Genomic DNA, 22,400 nt, shown 5'->3' with positions numbered 1-22,400 from the left:
ATAAAGATGAATCAACCCTTGAAATTCGGGTAAACGGCTCGGTTGGAGAAAAGGGAAGGTGTTAGGCACCTTTTTCTCCCCACTAGATAGTGGTAACCTCAACTCCATCATTTTTTATTTAAAAAAAATATAAAAAACGATGTGCCACGTGTTGTGCATTTGTACCCTAGATAGGGATTCATTTTCGGCTTGATCATAGGGTCATTCCATTGATGGAAATGACCCTTATAAACCTTTAGCATTGGGGTCCATTCATCCTAAAAAATAAAATGAAGGGGAGAGGGTGATAGAAGAGGGAGGAGGAGAGGGTGTAGAAGAGAGAGGGGGGGATTGCCTTGAACCCACCTTGTATCTTCTTTCTTCTTTTCTTCCTCTTGAGTCCTTAGTATTTTATGAAAATACAATTCTTGTATGGTTGAAGGAGTAGAGAAGAGATGATGAGAGAGATGAGTGGAGTATAATATATTTTTTTTTATATGAGACTTGAGGAGGATTGGTGATGGTTGTTAGTAGTGAGAGTTGGAGAGAATTTTGTAGTGAAAGTTGGGGGCCATTTTTGGGAAGAGGAGGAGGGTATTTATAGATGTTGAGGAGTTATTTTAGGGATATAATGGGGTGAAGTGAAGAAAAATGGTAGAATGGTTATGAGTTTGAGAGAGAAGTGGGTGTAATTTAGAGGAAATTGGAAGGTATTTAAGGAAGGGGGGTTAAATGGGTGAGTTTTGACCCAAATGGTTTGGATCCTACCCAACCCATTTGGGTGGAGTGTTTGGTGATGTGAGTTTAAGATGGTGGTTGAGATTAAATGATATTTGGTTTAAGAGAATGGAGGATTTAAAAAGGTGGTTGATGATATTTTGGGAGGATGAGGGAGATGATGCCATGTGTCAAAGTGGTTGGAAATGAAGGGTTGAGATAGGTTGATGGGAGAGGTTGAGTGTTTGACTTGAGAGGATGGTATAGGTTTAGGTTGTAGATGTGGGTTTTGTAGGGAATGATGAGGGTAGATTAGCGGAGGTATAGGTTAGGGGTGTGGGTATATGTGTTTGATTTGAGAGAAAAGGTGATGGGTTGATGTGTGGGTAGATGGGATTTAAAGCAAATTAATGGGGTAGGTAGTTGGGTGAGGGAGGTGAGATGGGGTGATGACATGTGTCATCTTTGATTATCAAGATGGTGATTGGTTGATGTGGGTAGTGGTTTATGGGTTAGGGTTGTGAGTTGGATAATGAATTGGATATGATTAATGATTTGTGGGCTTTGTAGTGTTGGGCTTGGATTTTAGAAATGGTTTTGGATTTTAGGATTTGGTTGAGGGTTATTTTGGAATGGATTTTGAGGGTATAGGTTGGTTTTAGATTTTAGGTGATGTGGGATTGATTTTAGGCTAAGGGTAAGATGAAAAATCGATTTAGGAAAGTGTTGAGGGCTCATGAGCCTTAGGTGAGCCTATGGTTTTTTGCGGATTCGGAGGCGGAGCGGTGGTAGTAGAGGAGGGGTAGGAATCCCAAGTCTCACATTTTTAATTTTTTAATTTTTTTTAGATTTTTGCAATCATTAGTTTGATAAAAAATGTCACGTGTTGGCGAATCGAGCTTTTTAGGCCCGTTGGTGAAATTTATCGAAAATTTGGCATTTTTAATTTTTGGAAGCGGAGCGGTAAATATTGGGAAAGCGTAAGGTTGGCCGAGTCCTTTTGGTGGGCCTCCTAAACCATTGAGAGGTCTTAGGGGTCTCGGTTTGGTCAAAATGTCACTTTTCAATGACTTGGGCCCTTAAGGCCCGTTGGCCAATTTATTTGGAAAATCTGTATTTTTGGGCCTTTTCGAGTAGTGGCCCGTTCAAATTGGGGTGTCTACACATAGCTAAAAGGTGCAAATTCAATAAAATCCTTCTATGGCATAAAGGGTAAAGGTGCCATCTTCAAAATTAGAGATGATATCTAACTGGGACAGCACCATAACATGTGGAATAGGGAACTGAAATGAGCCCCCACTTCATGAGTTAAATTGCAAGGGTGAACCAAATGATTAACAAATTCGTTATTAGTTTCAGAAAGTGCATAAATTTTCAGAAGTAATACCCAGAACAATGATGTTTTCCATAGTTAGGATTCTATCTAAAACAACCAACCAAATGAGCTACCTTGGAACCCAGATATCCAAAGATATCTAGGTTTAACAAATCACAATAGACAAATTCAAATAATTAACAACAACAAAAAAGAGACCTAGGTTTAACAAATCACAATTAGCACAAGAAACTTAAATAAGAAATCGATGGAACTCTAGGGTTTGAGATTTAAGTCGTATTGGGTGGTTGAATCCATGGATGTTCAAGAATCAGATAGAAATGGATGGGTTGTAGAGTATCAATTGCAAAATAAATAAAAGATCGAACCATGAGAGAAAGAGAGAGAGAGAGAGAGAGAGAGAGATCTTACTGGATGTTGCAATCTAGCTTGTCGAAGTGATCTCACAAGCACCAACAGACGACAATGAAAACGAGAAAGAGAGAGAGAGAGAGTGAGTGACAGAGACGAAGTAATGAGGGAGAGAATGGGAGAGAAGAGGGAAAAGGAATTTCGCGCCCTCTTTTTCCTTCTCGAATTAATTTCTTTTTCCACGCGTCAAGTTGTAGAAATTTTATAGACGGATTGATTTTTCCGCTGCATATGAATGGGACCTTTTAGCAGCGGATTAAACTATCCGTTACATCAAACGCATCATACTACAGCCGAAGTACCCATTTGCTGCTATAACTGACGGTATATATCAAAAGTGTAATAGTTGCGGAAAATATAATCCGCTGTTATATTCAATTTTAAAAAAAAATTGATAGAAAAACTCACAAAACCAAATTTTTTATATATAAAAAATTGTACTTTATCACTGCGGCAAATATAATCCGTTGTTATTTTTAATTTTTTTAAAAAAAATTTGACAGAGAGAACTCACTAAATCGAATTTTTTATATTAAAAAAAAATGTACTCTATAGCTGCGAAAATATAATCCGCTACTATATTCATCTAAAAAAAATTGATAGAGAGCACTCATTATACCGAATTTTTTATTTAAAACAAATTGTGTTCTACAACTGCGACAAATATAATCCACTGCTATATTCAAATTAAAATTTTATTTTTTTTAGTGGAAGATATATTAGTTCGCTGTTATATTCAATTTAAAAACAATTTGATAAAGAGAATTCATTAAACAAAACTTTTTATATTAAAAAAATAATAATTTTTCACTGGCGGATATATTAATCCACTGCTATTTTAATTTTAAAATTTTTTTTAATAAAGACAAGAACTTACTAAACATAATTTTTATATTAATAAAAATTGATTTTGTAGTGGCGGATATACTAATCAGCTGCTATATTCAATTAAAAAAAATTGATTTGTAGTGACGGATATTTTAATCCGCTAACGATTTTTTATTTTATTTTATATTTTCATCTTCTTCTCATATAATTATTTGTAAGTGATACGTTAAGAAACAAAAAAATTATTCTTTTTAATGTTGTTTATGATGAAGAGATAATTCCAAGAAAAAAATCACACAAAAAAAAAAAATTTTAAATATATTTATGTGTGGTGTGCTGTTTGTAGAAAATGTTTTTTATTTTATTTTATTTTCATCCTCTTCTCATATAATTATTTGTAAGTGATACGTTTAGAAACAAAAAAAAAACATGTTTTAATGTTTTTCATGATGAGGAGAGAATTCCAAGAAAAAAATCATAAAAATTAAAAAAATTAAAAAAAAAAATTTATTTTTATGAGTTCTCTTTATCAAAAAAATTTTAAATTAAAAAATTAATTTTTATTTATTTATTTTTTTTTTTTTTTGCGATTTTGTTCTTGGAATTCTCTCCTTATCATGAACAACATTAAAAAATATAATTTTTTTGTTTCTAAACGTATCACTTACAAATAATTATATGAGAAGAAGATAAAAAAAAAAAATCATTTTCTTCTAACAGCACACCATGCATAAAAATACTTTTTTTTTCAATTTTTTCTTAGAATTCTCTTCTCATCATGAACAACATTAAAAAAATAATTTTTTTTTTATTTCTTAACGTATCACTTACAAATAATTATATGAGAAGAAGATGAGAATATAAAAAAATTGTTTTCTACTAACTCCACACCACGCATAAAAATGCTTTTTTTTTAAAAAAAATTTTACGATTTTTTTCTTGTAATTCTCTCATCATCGTGAACAATATTAAAAAAAACAATTTTTTTTTTCTAAACGTATCACTTACAAATAATTATATGAGAAAAAGATGAAAATAAAAAAAATCGTTTTCTGTAACGGCACACCACGCATAAAAATATATATATATATATATTTTTACGATTTTTTTCTTGGAATTCTCTTCTCATCACGAATAACATTAAAAAGATAATTTTTTTGTTTCTTAGCCTATCATTTACAAATAATTATATGAGAAGAAGATGAGAGAAAGAAAGAGGAGAGAGAAAAAATCGGACATTGAATGGTCGATTTTTTTTTTAATTTAATTTTTTTATTTAAAAAATAAAAGAGAGAGAGAGGGAGAGAGAGAGAGAGAGAGAGAAATAAAAGAGAGAAAAAATCAGACATTGAATGGCCATTTCATTTTTAAAAAAATTCAATTTTTTATTTAAAAAATCAAAAAGAGAAAGAGAAAGAGGAGAGAGAAAAAAATTGACCATTGAATGGCCAATTTGTTATTGTTTTTGTAATTTTTAATAAATTAGATTCTTTTTGTTAAATAATTATTGTATTAAGTTTTTTTGATAATTTTCCCTAAAAAGAACCACTAAACCCAAATAATAATAATAATAATAATAATAATAATAATTTTTATAGTAGCGGATAGATTAATCTGCTGTTATGTTCAATTTAAAAAAAAAAAAAATTTGATTATTTTAGTGTCGGATAGTCTAATCCACTGCTATATTCAAAATTTTTTTTTTAAATTAATAAAAAACAATTCACTAAACCAATCTTTTTATATAAAAACAATGTTTTTTTAGTAGTGGATATATGTTTCCGCTGCTATATGGATTGAATAAGAAGAACGAGGGTAAAGGGGGAGCCCTATAGCGACGGATACAATTATCCCCTGCAAAAAAATTTATTTATAGAGTCAGATAAAAGTATCCGCTGCAATAAATATATACATAGAGGCGGATAAAATTATTCGTTGTTATAAACAGTCGCTGTAGATCAAAAATGTTGTTGTGATGAAAAATGTAGGATTGGAGATTAATGCGTCTGGAAAAAAATCAACATTTTTTCTTATACAAGTTGAAGATGAGGGCATTTATTTTAAGTCACTAAAGCTTACAAGGAAACAATCACATTGTCCGAGAATCATTCAAGTAAACCTACCTACCTACCTCTCTCTCATTTTGAACTAAAAACCCATGATTTCTCTTTCAAAATGTCATTTTTCAAATTCTTTAAATCCATTATTTTTAACCATGTAATAACCCCTTTGTATAAAACTATTAATATCATGGTTTTAAAACTCGGTTTCGTGTCTCGTCCATACCAGATATCGAGTCGTCTCGAACAAGTTTTTCGATACATTTGAAGCATCTCGTTCAAAAATGAGAAAAATGAATGTGGGATTTAAATCTCGTCTGAAAAGTTGACTTGTCCATACATCTTGTCCGTGCCTAATATCGAGCCAACCATTGCCTCGGTCTCAGACGAGTTTTGAAACCATGATTGATATTTCTACTCAAACCTCCATCATTGCCCTAAGATTTGAAGGTTTATGATGGCTGGTGAAAACTGACAGATTGAAGATGAATGAATTTAAGATAAGTTGTGCATTTTTTTTTATTTTTTTATTTTCAATTATTTCTCCAACTTAGGATTTGTGAAGATTATCGTCTATGGAAATCTTTCATCATCATCATCTTCAACCTTAGTCAAAAACCTATGATGTTCTCTCAAAATATGTCATCTTCAAGTTCTTTAAATCCAACATTTTCACTTGATAACCCCATCATAGAAAACCATTGATTTTACTAATCCAAAACTTCATTGTTTTCTAATTTTCCAAATGCCTAACTTGCCTTGAGTTTTGACAGTTTGAATAGATAGAATCATAAGGTTTAAGATGATTGATTTTGAAAATAAAAAATTATCACTACAAGAAGATTGGATTTGAGAAAAAAAATATATAGAAACTAAAATGAGGGCTTTCACATCATTCAAATATTATTCAGCTCCTATTTGCTTATTCAAAGAATAAGGATATCGCCATATATTCAATAAATGTTGAACAAATTCAAAGTTGAATATGCCTATATCTGATTCTTTCAATTGATAGATTAAAAGCAAATACACAATACCTCAATGAACAAATTGGAAAATAATTAATCTAAATACAAAATACTTAATGAACAAACAAAAATAAAATAAATTGATGGCTCTTGTTAACATGTGCCCTAAGGGCCCTTGTTAGTAATTCGGAATACGATAAAAATTCAATGCACAAAAAAATCAAGTTTTTTTGGATTTTGAATTACAAAAATCTGATCTAAAATTCATTCAAAATTCGATAAATGAAAAATATATGACATATACATTGATTTATAAAAGAAGAACAAAGTGAAAGGACAAATCATTAATTTAAAAAATTAAGGCGTAATATCTAATAAATCTAAAAAACCATGTCATTATTGTTTTAAAGATAAAATGGGCATTTGTCATCTAAAAGATAGATTCCTCCAAAATTTTGAAACATGACCATTTAAAAATTGACTTACAAGTTACGGTACGATTTTTATTTTTGACAGAACTTTATAAAAATTCTTAAAAGTCGTAAAATTCGTAAAAATTGGATTTTTTTTTTAAACTTAAAATACTTGAATTATTCAGAATGTTCAATTAATTGGAGAACAATACTTTCATTGAAAAAAAAAAACAAAATATTTGTAAAATTTTCAAGAATTAAACAGGAGATTGATATTGGAAATTGGAATGGGAGGGTATTCTGATAAAAAATAATTTTTTTCAAAGGGCATTTTCGGTACAAAATCCAATTTCCAAAGTATATTTAGGGCACACGTTAACAAAATCCTAAATTGATTGGCCTCATAGAGAAGATTAGTTTGTTCAACACAAATAATTTCAGACATGCTTGTTTTATAATCACTAACCCAAAAATCTTGAAAAACATGAGAGTAAAAGTAAAAGAGAAAAAGAAATGCGGAGAGATTGCTTGAGAGTGGAGACTCGGAATATGTATGGATGGTCGGCAAGGCGTATTCCGCCCATTACGACGAACGAGACCTTAATAATATCGTCATCGTCTCACTCCTGCCTTACTTTCTACTCTTTCATAAATTTAAAAAACCAAATAAAACTGAGAGAGACCCTTTGAATCACTCCTACCTTTGTACTCTTTCATAAATTTAAAAACCAAACAAAACTGAGAGACTCTTTGAACAGTGAAGTAACAATAGAAAGACTGAAACCCTAGACTGATAACTATACTTCGTGTGTGGCTTCTCCTATCGCTGTTATTTATAGAGAGGCTTCTAAGATTAGGGCTAAGAAAATGACTTCTATGCCCTCATTTCCAGCCCACCTTGAAGTTGGGTAAGGTCCAGGTCCAGGTACAGCCCAAGTCCATTTCATAGATATTGGGAATACAAATGACACAAACTAATAAAACCATTCAAATAAACAACAAAAATTACCCTTATGGCATTCAGTAGCAGCAAAGCAAAAAACATAAAAACCAAACAATATATGCAAATAAATACACACTTATACAGCTATTTGGATTTTGGATAAACCCTTCAGTCTACTCCACCCCAGATATATGGGATTACGCCTTTAACGATGATGAGCTTCAAGAAACCCAATTTGTCAACACTACCCAGCCTGGGCTGAATCTACGATTTCAAGATCAATGTTGCAGCTTGATCCCACAGTGTAGGGAATTCAATCGTATTTACATGAATTATCTTTGAACTTGATGGGTTTGGTGTTGGCAGAGTCCACTACCACGGGGCAAGTGATGTGTCTTCGGTGTTTAGTCTTCACTAGCTTCCCCACCACATTTCCTCGTGATCGGATCCCGAATTCTAACCTCAACGGAACTCCACTACTGTTATCCGAGACTGCTAAGCTCGCCCCAGCTCCATACAAAGGAACCTTATTCCCTTCTAGAATCACTGATACAGTTCGGCGGCTTTTTCTAGGTTGATAATATTTCTTCAACTGCAACCATAAGCACGAAAATGAAGACATGGTCAATTACAAAAAGGAAGGAGATGTGATCAAATCCTATAATTAACTCGTGAGTAATTATGTTCATGATGCTGTGACCATTGTCTTCAAGCCCATAATTTTCTTGAGTTCCTGAGTGGGATCAGAAATTTCCAATATTGGATGTAGCATATTTAAAGCATTTTTTGTGAACTGAAAAATGGGAAAGAAATTTCTCACCTGGCCAGTTGCGACTGTAACCTCAGAATAGATGAGATTGACAGGTGTGGAGCTGACATGGATGCCAAAAAACGTTGCAGGGTTGTATATACTCATCTTCAAAGAACAGTTCACCGTCAGCATCTTGGTTGGGACCCCTGTGAAGTCAGACCCCTCCCCGAAATAGAAATTATTTACAGACATGCTCTGCAATGACAACATTTTCCTTCAAATGAATCAGTACTAGATAAAAATTTAAAATAAAAAGTGCATTCAGAGAAAAAAATAAAAGGAAGATAATTCTGAAATGGAAAGGAAGGAGAAACCAATAAAATACTTGATTTCTGCAGGATCTTTTATCCTAATGCAGGCGGTAAAGAAAGAATATAGTGGCATCCAATACTTGCAATGTAAATCTAGTTCATTTGATTTTCAACACAAACAAGAAACATAAGCTCCTTGATATTTGTGACATAGTAGAAATAAGCGCAGAACAAGATAGGCAAAGCAACACAGCTAAGTAGCAGAAAACAACCTAAGAATCACTAGAGTTGACTTGGTTTAGCTGGTCTCAGAGTATGAAGTCCAAATTTTGATTGAAATGGACTGTCGTGTTTTAAAGAATTATGAAATTGGCTGAGTGGAATTTGAAAAACTAAAAGACCAGTTCTGAGTTGAATCCTAGCAAGGGACAACATATCATCTTATCATAAAATAAAATAAAAGGGAAAACATATCATGGGTTTACAGAAAAATGGTGTTATGGAGTATTGCAGTTCGAGGAGACAAACCAAGGTCAAGCACCAATAACCAGAAGGGCCAGAGGACTCTTACCAATGCATCTAAAAAAGGATAGGATTAAATTTTAAAGAGAAAAAAATGAATAAAAACCATATAAACTAACCGAAGAAAGCATAAAAAATTATTTTGTGCTTGCCACTTTATGACCCAATATTTATACACCACTAACGACAAGAGTAGAAGTAAAATGCAGATCATAGTGCATTCGGGGTCTAAAGCATCTAAAATGTAACCAAATTATATGATATTTCTCATTTCACGTTCCTTCCAGTGCTTAACTCCCTTACTCATTCCTTTAGACTTCCACCAAGCCAAAACGAACACTGATGACTTGCCTTCATATGTCCCCAATTCTCTTCTTTCAAAGCAAAATACAGAAGAAACAATTCATAACACATGTGTTTAAACTTTATGAAAAAGTTGATCTGTAACTCAAATTCTCTCCCACTAGTTTACCGATAATGATGGAATTATCCATAATATAAAAGATGAAATTGCTAGAGACACAATTCAGTTAATTGTGGCTTCTCTGTGGAAAATTTGAGATTTTGATTGCATCAATAAAGATTATTTTCCCTCAGCGATGCTTCTGTGATCTCCATGATATTTCCCAATATCAATAGATAATTGCATACTAGTGTGTGGCATCTTCATTTTAGCCATATCCCAAAAATGAATCTTAATTAAGACCCAAAAGGTCCACAATTAAATACTAATGAACAAAAACACTAATTTTGCATAGATTATACATATATTTGATCTTCATTATTGAAGCCTTATACCAAAGATCCGGGGTTGGCTGAACCAATCCTGGTCCTCCATTCATTTCTATCTGAAGGCTTGAAACTAAAATTCTAGCCTTCATTTCTCCTTTCTACGTTGAATCTTACTAAATGTCCCCAAAGTCAAACACATTTCATGGAGAGAAACTTATAAAATTGCTGAATTAAAAGTAGCCTTTCCATTGTGATTTCTGTGACTTGTGGACTATTTTACTTTCATGGGCTTAGACCCATAGCTCAGTTGGTTTGACACATTGCAAAGCAACTTTGGGATTGTCGGTTCAAGTCCAGCTAACCCATCAAAAGAAAAAATAAAAAAATCTTAATCAAACACATTTCATTGATAGAAACTTATAAAATTGCTTACAATTCAGCCAAAAGTAGACTTTCCATAGCAATTTATGTGATTTCTGGACCATTATACCTCTATGATTGAATTTTTCTCAATAAAACACATTTTCATGGAAATAAACTTATACAATTGCCTATAATTCAGCCAAATGTGGAATAAAGAAAAGCATAAACAATAGCTAGTAAAATCTGTACCTTCACAGCAATCTCTGCTTTGTAAGGCCTGCTGGCACCCCAGATTATAAGAGAAAAGACGGTGAAGAGCAGAACAAAGACCAATAGAGCAACAACGGCTTGGCAACGCCGTGAAAGTCCGCTTGAACCGTCAAAATCATCGTATGACCCTTCTTCTGCGATCACATTGCACTCGGGCCAACCCTTATCGTTTCTCTTGCGATTCCCTTTCTGGCCTGAAGAAAACCTAAATGTCCCCGAAAACCTACTCGCAGACGAAGTCCTAGAATGGCGTCCATAAGAAGGATGTGAAGGTGACTCCATTGGACTATTGTATACTGGAGTCGCCTGCATCGAAGAAGACTTATCGCCATCGTGAGAGTCCCGTGAAGGGCTCTGTACATAGTAAACTGGCCTTTTCGGAGACCTCGAAGGCGATGATGGGGCTAAACTGGTAACATCAGATTCAGACTTAGCGTGCATCATTTTTAACGCTTAGAACACTGAATTGGTGAATTACTATCAAGCATTCAAAGATTTCTACTAAAATTCTTATAAATTCGAAAGGGATCAAAGTCTTGAAGCTTCTCAATCCCTTGAATTTACAAGAAAAATAAGAGAATTATCGAAAGATGAAGTTTTGAACAATTTCTTACGCTAGAAAATACAATTAAAGCTTCTAATCAATGTAATTTCTCAAGAAATCGCACGAATCCTTCAATTCTTCTATTAAACGAAAAACTTTCCTCCAAAAATACAATTAAAGCTTCTAATTCTTTTCGAGCTCCAAATCGAAACCTAAAATTTCAAAAAATTCAAAGTGTAAAACGTTTCCGCAACTTCCACAAAGAAAAAAAAGAGTAAGACTTTGATCAAAGATCTGAAATATCTCAAAGAAACACTCAGAATTCGAAGAATCCAACTAAACTAGTTGCAGAAAGTTTCGAAGAAACAAAGATTTCAAATTTTACAGAAGATTGTAACAACTTGCTCGATCGAATCGATTCTCAAAACCTTCACCAGATGACACAATTCCAATGTTCCATGGATTTCGAGAACTCTCTCTCTCTCTCTCTCTCTCTCTCTCTCTCTCTCTCGAGTAGAAGCTTTGGTTTCGAGCGCCTCTGAAGCCGAACTGAACCAACCAACAGTCAATTTACTGAGCACATGAGCAGAGAGCGACAAGCCGACAAGCACTTGTTAACAGTTAGGTCTCAGGCTCGTATCATCCGAACCTACTTACAAGCCTTTCTCCGAACCACACAGCTGTAGTTTCTCAAGCTAGTGTCGGCAGTTGCCCCCCTTCAGAGATAATTTGATTATTGGAGAATAATTCTCTACCACGCACACCAAAAATTTTGGACATAAAATAAAGAGTAATGCTGTGCTCACACTATGATTTACTGCGATTCTCACATTTTGGAAGTGGAAGTGCACATATAACCGTAGATTCTTTTTACTCATATCTCGAGGGAAAATATCCATGACTATCACATCAACACAGTAAAAAAAAACATAGTCCCCTAAGATTTTCTTAAAATAAAATATTGCTGACGTGATGTATAATTAACTATAAATCCTTTTCATCGAGATACGATTAAAATGCATTTGTGATTGTCTACACGCAACTCTAAAATAAAATAGCGGTTTAATTTAAAATTTTAGAATTTTAATTATTAAAATAATTTTTTAAAATAAGAATATAATAATGTTGGTGAGATTACCAGACCATAGTATATAATATAGATTCATTTTATTGTAAAATTACATATTAATTAAATGAGTGTTACAATGACAAAATCAAATTTATAATAAAATCACTTATAGTTTCCATTCAAATTATAATAATGTAGTAATGTCACATCGCTATGATTATTGATTGAAATTCTGCCGCCCTAATCTAAAAGGATGGAAAATTAATTTGAGGGATCCTAATTTAGAATTTTCTTTCAGATACCCCTAATTTTAGGAGGGTAATTTGATGATCTAATTAGTAAATTTTTAAAAAAAGTATTTAAAGGACTTTGGTGGAGGGATTTTTTCTAATTAGTCTTTGAATTTTAGAACTTCTCTTTATAGTCCATTTAGAAAAACTTTTATTTCCAATCAGTCCTTGAAACGGTGAATCCCACTCCACACATCTTTTACGATTGAAATATTGAAACTACCCTTATCATTCGAACTCACCATTTTTATCCCAAAAAAATTAGATTTTCGACATCCTAGTCAAGTTTGGAGACTCGATTTTGATGGAAAGGATTTGATAATGAATAAGAAGCTATTTTCATGGGATTTTCAAGCATTTTGAAGATGTATGTAAAAAAGTGCCCGTGTGGATAAAAGAGCAAGAAGTACTCCTAGAAGTACTTTTTGAAATACTGTTTGAAGTAGTTGGATACGTGTTGTATGTTTGAATGCAACTTCTGAGAAATACTTCTGACAGAATTTTGTGTTTGAGAGCTATTCTGGATTCTGTTAATATGATGAAAATGCATTTATATATAACAATTACTGTTTTTAACATTATAACTTAACAACTTATGCTTCAAAAAAGTAATAGTTACTGTTTTTATTCAATAAAAATATTATAATATCATTTTAAAACTCAAAATGTACTTCTCTTTAAAAAAAAAAAAAAAAATTTAACAAAATCTCCCCAAAATATTGGACATATGAAAAATAAAACTTATATAAAAACATGACAGCTATCATATAAGAAATATGTATATCCCCGTAGTTCCTTTCTAATCATGAGATGACAAATATTGTAGGATTACATGAAAAAAAATTCCCAACTAATTTGATTTTAATGACATTAATTGGTTTAGCCATTGATTAATTGTATGCTGCCACCACACACAATAAATGTAACACAACCAATAATGGCTTGTCTTCTTCCTAAACACCTAAACCAATAGCAAATGGTCTGTCATCATTGTTTAATTGTATTCTGCCATCATACACAATAAAGGCAATACCACCAACAATGGTTTGTCTTCTTCTCAAACACCTAAACCGATAGCAAATCTCCAAACAAGAGTTTGTCTTATCTTTTACCAAGCAACAACAATAAATAAAAAAAAATACCTCAATAATAATCAAATCTACCCAAACAGAGGTTAATGCTTACGTTACAATAAAGGGTTTGATCTAGCCAAATCATGGCTAGTAGATGCAGCAGAGGTCCAACTTACACCATGCAAATCATAGCTAGTAGATGCATCAAAGTTTCAACACAGAAGTGAAGAGGTTGCACTTGCAACTCTCGCCCAAAAAAGGTTCTTCCACGACAAAAAGAATGACCAAATTTGAGGATGATTCACACAATCAAAGGTCCTTCAATTTGTGTGTGTATGTGTGTGAGAGATTAGTTTTAGAAAGAAAAATCATTCCAGAAATTACAATAAATTTTTTTTAGAGAGAGAGACTGTGAATGCTATTTACAGAGAATCCAATTTCACTGCCCTAGCTAGAACCCATTCGATTTCATGAAGGAAGAGGAAGAGATAATCGGTGGAGGTGTAGATAGCTCATCCAGGATTTCTTCCTCTTTCGTTCCATCCGTCTCTACAACCAAGGACAGGCAGAGATTTACTGTGGAGCTTAGACATGGAGAGACCAGCTTTTGTTTCGTGGAGAAAATTGATCAAGAACATAGTTAAGAAATTGAATCAACCATTTTTTTCCCTAAATCTGGTCCACCTTGCCAACAGAGAAGAAGATATCATCATCCTTACGTTGTCCATCTGTTTCAAGGGTTGGGTTTTCTGGGAAGAGCTTGAAGATAAGGGATTTGAGAAAAAAAAATCAAGGGTTTCTAGGAAGAGCTTGTGAAATCTGAAGATGAAGCAGAAATTGCAGTAGCAGAAGCTACTCCAAATGTATGCTGCAGAACAGATCAAACATGTTGTTGTGTGTTAAGTAAGAGAAAGAAGAAGAGAGATTTGATCGGGGACATTGGATGTAATTTCTTAAATTTTCAAGGGGCATATTTGTCCCAAAGCCGTTGTTTTTTTGGAGTTGAAGTGCTCCCCACAATTTTGTTTTTGAGAAGTACCTATTTTGGTGCTCCGCCCAAAAACCTATTTTCGACTCCTAGGTAGAGTAGTTTTGTAAAGTAATTAACCATCCAAATACACATAAATTACTTCTGACTCCCTGTAAGAGTCAAAAGTACTTGAAAAAGTCAATCCAAACAGGCTGGTAGGAATTTTTTTTCAATTTTGTACTTCGTTTGTAGATAAAAGTTGATCAAGGATAGTTCTTTTGATTTGAAATCATCCACAAAAGTTGTTATGTCAAGTTTTTAGTTGATCTTTCCATGTATTTTAGTCGAAAAAATTTAAAAACTAAAAATCGATGGATCTTATCAATGTCGAGCTCACCACTTTTTATTTTTGGGGTCCAACATTTTTATTGTTGAGTTCAACAATAAAAATCGGTAAGCTCGAAATTAAAATTGGTGAGCTCAACAATAAAAATGTTGAACTCGATAATAAATAAAAAGTGGTGAGCTTGACATTATAAAAAAAAGTTCTAAATCTCAATAAATCATCGAATAGATTAAAAAATGCATTTAAATGTTCAAAATTAGAAGTATATCATTTTCATTTGTCATTCACGATAAAAAAAAAATCATCAAAATTGATTGGAATCGCGGTTGGAAAACCTAAGAAGAAGATGAAAAAATGTAATTTAGGTGTTTAAAAAAATATTATAACCTAAGATGAGGTTGAGGGACTATTTGAAAGCGCCCTCGATCCGCGGGGTGCGCGGATCCGCTTTTGACCCTTGAGGTTTGGGAGTCGCCACCTAGTTATTACGGTCTAGGAACCGATCAATGACTCTAAATGGATAAAAACTAATCTAAAACCAAAAAAACTGAATTCGGGGATCATGTTACGGGATTGGAAGGTGTTAGGCACCAACCCCGCCCGGCCAAAGCCGGTCTCTACTAAATTCCCGAAGATATCACATTGCTAAAAACCTATATTAAAATAAAAATAAAATTTTCATACCTTTCCGATAGCAAGGATTTTGCTCCCTCAGATCTGACAAAAAGAGCTCCTTGTACTGTACTCCCTTACTTCGTTCTGTCTCCGGATTTGACTTCAAATCTCCTTAATCAAGGTATTTCTTTATTTCTGAATCTGAACTCTTCAAGTTTTTTGCGGATTTAAGGGTGTTTTTAGAGGGAATTTAGATGTTTTCTAGACTAAAATTGAAGGGGGGATGTTAGGTAAGGAGTTGGGGCTCCAAAACTATGATTTATGGGGGGCTAGGGGAGTTTCTAGACCTACTTCTCCTAGAGTTTATCATTTGATACGAAAATAGGGTGTGAGCACCTCTATTTATAGATGTTTTTTTAGGGTTGATTTGGATAGAGTTAGTGTTCAATTAGATATCTTTTAATTAGAGTTGTGTTTTAGTTAAAATTGTTTTAGGTAGAATTGTGTTTTAATTAGAATTATTTTAGGTAGAATTGTATTTTAATTAGAATTATTTTAGGTAGAATTATTTTTAAGTTAGAACTCTATTAGATAGAGTTATTATTTAATTAGAATTCTATTATGACTTTTAATGTTTTGACTTCAGACTTAATTGATTGATTTTTAATATCTTGACTCCAGTCTTGCTTAATTGACTTTAATTTTGACTTCAGTCTCACTTGATTGACTTTAATACCTTGATTTTAGTCTTGCTTGATTTACTTTTAATTTTTGGAGAACCCCCCTCCATTATTTCTTTAATTCTTTGGACCCCCAAATGGAGGGGTCCTTAAAGAAATATCCCACGAACCCTCAACAATTTTGCCTGAGAGTCCGATTAATCGATTTTTTAGGTTCAAAATTTTAAATTAATTTCATTAATGTTTCACTTTAATTATTTAATGTTTTATTTATTAATTTTGAATTTTTTAATTATGAAAATTGTGAAATTACTGTTTTGCCCCCGGAGAGGACTTTTCACGTTTTAAGTCGGTTTTTAATGTTTTAGGATGTTTTAGAATCGATTTTTCGTAAGAAATTCAATGGAAATATTAGTTTGTGTCATTTATGAAATTTTTGTGTGAAATGGTTGTGAACTTTATGAGGGGCATTTTCGTAATTTTGTCGAATTCTGTGAAAATTGGCTAAACGATTTATTTGATTTCGATTTATTATTTTATGTGTTTGAATGGGTTTTCCTAAGCGTAATGTAGGCTCTAGGGTTGTTTTGATGTTAGGGGTATTTTGGTAATTTGATAGTTTTTTAGTGATTTTTATCGTGAAGCTTCTTTTTGTCTGAAAAATGATGATTTCTATGTTTCTGGAGTCGTATTTTCCTAGCGTAGCGTGGTTTCTAAGGTTTTGTTAGTTTGAGATACCTCATCCGGATTTCTGAAACACATCTGGTAACAAAATAAAGCAATGGAATACACATCCATCATTGGGAATCATTGCGATCGGGTTGACGAGTTGATTAATCAGGCGGATGCAAAAATGGGGTGTCTACACTATTAAGAAAAGAAATTTTACTAAATAGACTATTAAGCAACCGCGCAAAACTCAAGGACTAATTAGAAACAAATCCCTCCACCATGGTCCTTTAAGTAATTTTTCCAAACTTTTATCTTTCTAAATACCCCCTCCTCTTAAAAAAAATTGAAGTAATTAAAATACCATTTTTCACCTCTTTTAACTTACTTTGAGTATTTCAATAACAATTGCTATTTATTCTAATAATTTGTGATGAAGAATGGACATTAACATATAATTTTGAAAATTTAGATACAACTTTTTATCTAATTTAACACTATGCGACGACAAATGATGAACCGAAAACGATAAACTCATAATTTAAAGATTTAGACATAAGTTATTTTTATTGATAAGCATAGTTTTAATGAGTTTTGTAACTCAGAGGTGGTGGGATTTGAACTTAAGTCTTTGCTATCATCACCTAAAGAATATACCAACTAAGCTACCCGGCACCTACTTTAGACATAACATTTGACCTGAGTATCCATTTCATCTTTACTATGTATTTTGAGCATTACATGAAGATCTACATAGTTTCAAGCTCGTCACTTTAAACTTAGAAACACGATGATCAGATCACTTTGTTGATGTTTAAAGAAAAGAACTCACCACTTTAAAGATCTTTACGAAATATCAAATGCACACATAATATTAGTAAATTGCGTATATAATATTGGCTAAATAGACACTTTGAATAAAAAGTTACACTCTGATTCAACTCCAATCTTAACCAAAGCATAACCTTTTATCCGAGTGTCCATTTCACCTTCATTATATATGCATTTAAGGTATTTCATGAAGACTTGTGCAATAGTGAGTTTGTCGCTTTGCATATTAGCATTGCTACAAGCTAGTCACTTTTACTCGTCACTTTGTTGATTTTTTTAAAATAGATGAGCTCACCACCATATTGATCTTCATGAAATGTCTGAAAAGAATATAATAAAAGCAAAACAAATACTCAAATCAAAAGTTATACTTTGGTTAAGATTGGAGTTGGATCAAAGGGTAACTTTTGATTAGAGTGTTTGTTTCACCATTATTATATATGCTTTTTAAATATTTCAAGAAGATCTATATCATTGGTAAGTTTGTTGCTTTAAAATTCAACAAAATGACAAATTTGTTTACGTAAAGTGGCGAGCCCATCACTTTGCTGATTTCAGGTCTAAACAAAATATCCAAAATACATATAAAATAACAACAAAACGAACACTTGAATCAAAAGTAATATTTAAATCGTCAAAATTATAAGTTTTGTTATTCTCTGTTAATAATTCGTTATCACAAAACATTGGAATAGAGTGAAAGTTGTATCTAAAATTTTGAAATTATATGTTATTCTCTATTTGTCATTCATTGTCACAAATCATTGGAATAGATAGCAATCGTCGTAGAGAAACTCCAATAAATTTAAAAGAGGTGAGAAAGGGTATTTTCGGTAGTTCAAAAGGAAAATCCAAAATTAGAGTCATTTAAGTACTTTGCCCTTTTACCAATGAGTGGCGCATTCATAGATTTAAAGTTGGAAAACACTACCCTTTAATAATGTTTAAGGCTCTTAATCAAACAACCCATACAGATGGGAGAATATGTTAATGGATTCCAAGGAAAAATGAATCACTGGTCAATCTACACTAATCCCTAGAAAATAAATCAATTCTTTAATATCTATGTTTTTTCCTCATATCTCAACCGTCTATTTAATATAATGTTGGCGGTAGCAATATCATCTCATGGTCCACATTCTTAATATCCCTCGAGATTTGTGTGATGAGATGCATCATTGGTCTAGATCATAGATGACTTTATTACATTATCATCCAAGAAATGACGCTAACCCACATCCATGCAGGGCGAAGCTAGTAAGGAGCTGGTGGGGGCAATTGTCCCCACAAAACTTTGAGACACCCCTATATTTTCAACTAATTACATGCCCCATTTGTCCTCTCATTCCCTCACCTCTCCCCTCGTATGCCCCCAAATCCTGGTTCCGCCCTTACATCCATGTATGTTTTGTTTTTGATGTTCAACGATTTGTTTAATAGGGTGAATTACCGTTTTATGATTTAAATTTGACGAATTTACAATTTCAACTCCTTGTTCATTTTAATTACCAAAATGTGAACGATAACGAATTTAAAGGTTTTACAGTGACAATCTCAATGAAAATAGTGAAGCCTGTGAGATAATCACTTTTAACCTGCGAATTTGTTACCTTTCACGTTTTGATGATTAAAATGAATAGTGAATCAGAATCTAAAATTTATCAAAAGTTAATCACATTTTCGTAAACATTTCTTGTTTAATTATCTATTTTCAAGATAATGGACACAAGTGAAAGATTGAAAACATCTTTATCTTTGTGGAAGCAAATTACAATGACGTTATTATATAAATATATATAGACTCTGGCCCTAATTACTCTCCAGTTGATGGTACTACACAAGATATCAGTATTTGTAAATGAATGGTTGCGATTGTTCTGGTGGAGGAAATATAAAATTTTAGGGTTTTGGAGACAATAAATTATAAAATAAACATCGAATTGGAAATTTTTTAAAAGTTGAAGATGATAATACTTTAGAATAACTGATTATTTTGATTTAAATTAATCGAATCATTAATTCATTATTGTAAGAAGACAAATTATATATTTTTGTAACCCAACACCTCTTTTTTTCTCATGTAGAATATGTCAATGTTGACAAGAAAGCGAAAAATAAATAGTTTTGGTGAGAATAATAAATTTAAAAAATGAGGAAAATATCGAGTGGGTCCCATCTAAGGAGATTCTGTAGGTCAAATGTCAACATCACAATCTAAGGGATCCGGTTGCTGTAAGTAGAAGCAAGGCTGTCAATAAAACCAGGTTTTGGTAGTTTACTAGGCCCATTTAGCTATTTTAGCCTACTATAACAAGACTTGGGCTTGAGATTAGGCCCATAAGACAAGTTGATTAAATAACTTATCGTAATTTTATCTATAATTTATACAAGGACATTTAGCAAAACCTTGAAAAATAACTTCACCTATAATTTCTCTAATAAAACCTTGAAAAATAATCTTTTAAAATGTAACTTCCTCTCTCACAAAAATATATATATATATATATAGAGAGAGAGAGAGAGAGAGTCACTAACAAATAGGCTCTAGATTTGATTAACCACAGTGAATCTCATAGATATATGCACTCTTGTGTTTGATTACTGATCTATCAAAAGATTTTCACCTAAGGCTATCAATTTCTCTTCTATTTCTATAAAAAAAAAAATTTAATCATTTATATATTCTTATAATTTTGATACATTTCTCCTCTATAGTTATATAAATAAAAAATGATAGTAATTTTTTTTCACGAAATTTTTTAAGTTTTCTTAATAAAATTTACCGAGTGTCGAACCTCGACTCTGGAATGTATTATAGAGTCGAGCCTCAATGATACTTATTTTCGAGGTTTGATGTTGTGGGCATTTTTCACTTACAAAAATTTTTGTCGGACAATTTCATCGAGGTTCAACCGCTGGTACCGTTGAGCCTTGACACTATAATACATTCCAGCACCGAAGTTCAACTCTAAGTAAATTTTATGAACAAAATCATAAAAATTTTGTGAAATAAATTTTTTCTTGCTACCATTTTTCATTTTTATAACTATAAACGAGAAATACATTAAGATTATAAGAATATATAAATGATTTAAAAAAAAAAAAAAAAAAACTAGAGGAGAGCTACAAGATTCACTATTGTTCCTCAAAGAAATCCAATGACTTTTTGGTAGGTTTTGATAAAGAGAATAAATCTCTCTATTTTGATAATATAAAATGTTGAGAGGGAGGAAGTTACAATTTATAATATTACTTTTAAAGATTTATTAGAAAAATTGTAGGTAAGGGTACTTTTGTCTAAAAACATGAGTTAATGTAGCAAATAGGCCAATTTTGAGTATTAAAAAAAAATTGACCCTTTTTTTTCATTGCCATGAATCTATGGAATTTTTACGCTAACGTCCTCTACAACAACTATATTTAGATAATATATAAAATAAAATACACAAGAAAGTGAGCAATTGGACCCATAATTAATTCGTTGATTTTGTTGATGATAAACCCTAAATCAAAGTACCATTAAGAATTTTCCCCAAAAGTTGAGCTAATTTGATAAAAAAAAATCCTACTTTTTTAAGATGGTTAAACAGTCTCCCTTGATTAACTTAATCGAGCTAAGTTAATTCTTGTTGGGATTTTATTTTATAAAATCTGTTTTTAGATTAAATAAATTTTTCAAGAAAAACAAATGATTGGTAATTCATGGAGAGTCGTGTCCTTTAGGTTTTTCATGAATGGATATGTCTTTTGATTATTCATAAAAGGACATACCTTTTTTTCGTGAAATTAACCATTCCATTTCTTTTAGAAAGAAATTCTGTTCAAGTAAGCAAATATGGCATGGTTACAGGAGTCTATCCATCGCATATAGGCTTTGATTTGAAGGGCATCATGACATAACCGTCGAGGTGAAGTAGGGACCTAAAAGATCGAATGGAACGATACATAGATACATAGACAAGTAAATCCCTTATGGGTTCCAAGGTATTCCTTTAAGGTAAGGGGATTCCTCATTCGAAGGGAAGTAGACTACTCAAGAATTTCCCATTTCATTGAATTTCTGTCGTAATTAAATAAAATAAGGAATTCAGAAAATCTAAAGTAAAAGGAAGAATGAATCAATGAAATGTTGGTTGGTCCTTATTGGGAACTTGAGTAAGGAGTAGATCTTTTTGGGGTTTTCTAAAAAGTGTCCATATGGAAAGACATTTAAGAGCCCTTTTAACATTTATAAATAGGAATGGAATTTTGGCCAAATAATTCAAGTATTTTTGGAATTTAACTGTGTTTTCTAGAATTCAACTAGAATTTTTCAACAAATTATGGAGTATTTTAAATTTCTCAATACATATTGTTTCATAGGAGAATTCATACAGATAATTATCAAGATTGTAATTTGCAAATTCTCAGTGACTGTTATTTCCTGAAAGTTATTTGGTTGATAACCCGTCAACAAACTCGTCTATGAGTAAGGACAAATAAAATCTTAAAAGAAAGCCATCTTTTCACGTCTCAAAGTCCCAAAATTATAATTTCTTTTATTTTCTAAGACTATTTTCCCAACAATTTTTATGAAATATTTATTGAACCCCATAATGCATTTTGGGAAAATGCACCGAGCAAAAGCCATGATTATCAGACCAGTGGGGCCACTTGAAATTAGAGCAGCCCAATCAATAATTAGATCTCACATGTTTGATACCTAAATC

General features: G+C 32.2%; 1 protein-coding gene and 1 non-coding gene across 2 annotated transcripts; both read right to left on the bottom strand.

Moving 5' to 3' along the window:
* Positions 1-7,250: 7,250 nt before the first annotated feature.
* LOC147388787 (small nucleolar RNA Z43) lies at positions 7,251-7,333 on the bottom strand. The gene has a single exon (XR_015171078.1). It is a non-coding gene; the product is annotated as a small nucleolar RNA Z43 (small nucleolar RNA).
* A 344-nt stretch (positions 7,334-7,677) lies between these two features.
* On the bottom strand, positions 7,678-11,813 carry LOC147388786 (NDR1/HIN1-like protein 2). Its single transcript, XM_086419017.1, has 3 exons — positions 10,584-11,813; positions 8,476-8,661; positions 7,678-8,247 (listed from the first exon to the last, which is right to left on the bottom strand). Exons 1-3 carry the CDS (start codon positions 11,046-11,048, stop codon positions 7,969-7,971), a joined length of 930 nt encoding a protein of 309 aa, XP_086275143.1. The 5' UTR covers positions 11,049-11,813; the 3' UTR covers positions 7,678-7,968.
* Positions 11,814-22,400: the final 10,587 nt, after the last annotated feature.

The sequence above is a fragment of the Akebia trifoliata genome, chromosome 12 (genome assembly GCF_017979445.1).
Source record: "Akebia trifoliata isolate Shusen 1 chromosome 12, ASM1797944v1, whole genome shotgun sequence".
NCBI lineage: Eukaryota > Viridiplantae > Streptophyta > Magnoliopsida > Ranunculales > Lardizabalaceae > Akebia > Akebia trifoliata.
This window is presented reverse-complemented; position numbering and strand designations above follow the sequence as displayed.

Excerpts from the sequence above, each read along its gene's own strand:
- LOC147388786 (XM_086419017.1), bottom strand. The coding sequence starts at position 11,048 with ATGATGCACGCTAAGTCTGAATCTGATGTTACCAGTTTAGCCCCATCA. Across the intron at positions 8,662-10,583 it reads AAGCAGAGATTGCTGTGAAG|AGCATGTCTGTAAATAATTT; the intron begins GTACAGATTTTA and ends TTGTCATTGCAG. Across the intron at positions 8,248-8,475 it reads TTACAGTCGCAACTGGCCAG|TTGAAGAAATATTATCAACC; the intron begins GTGAGAAATTTC and ends TTATGGTTGCAG.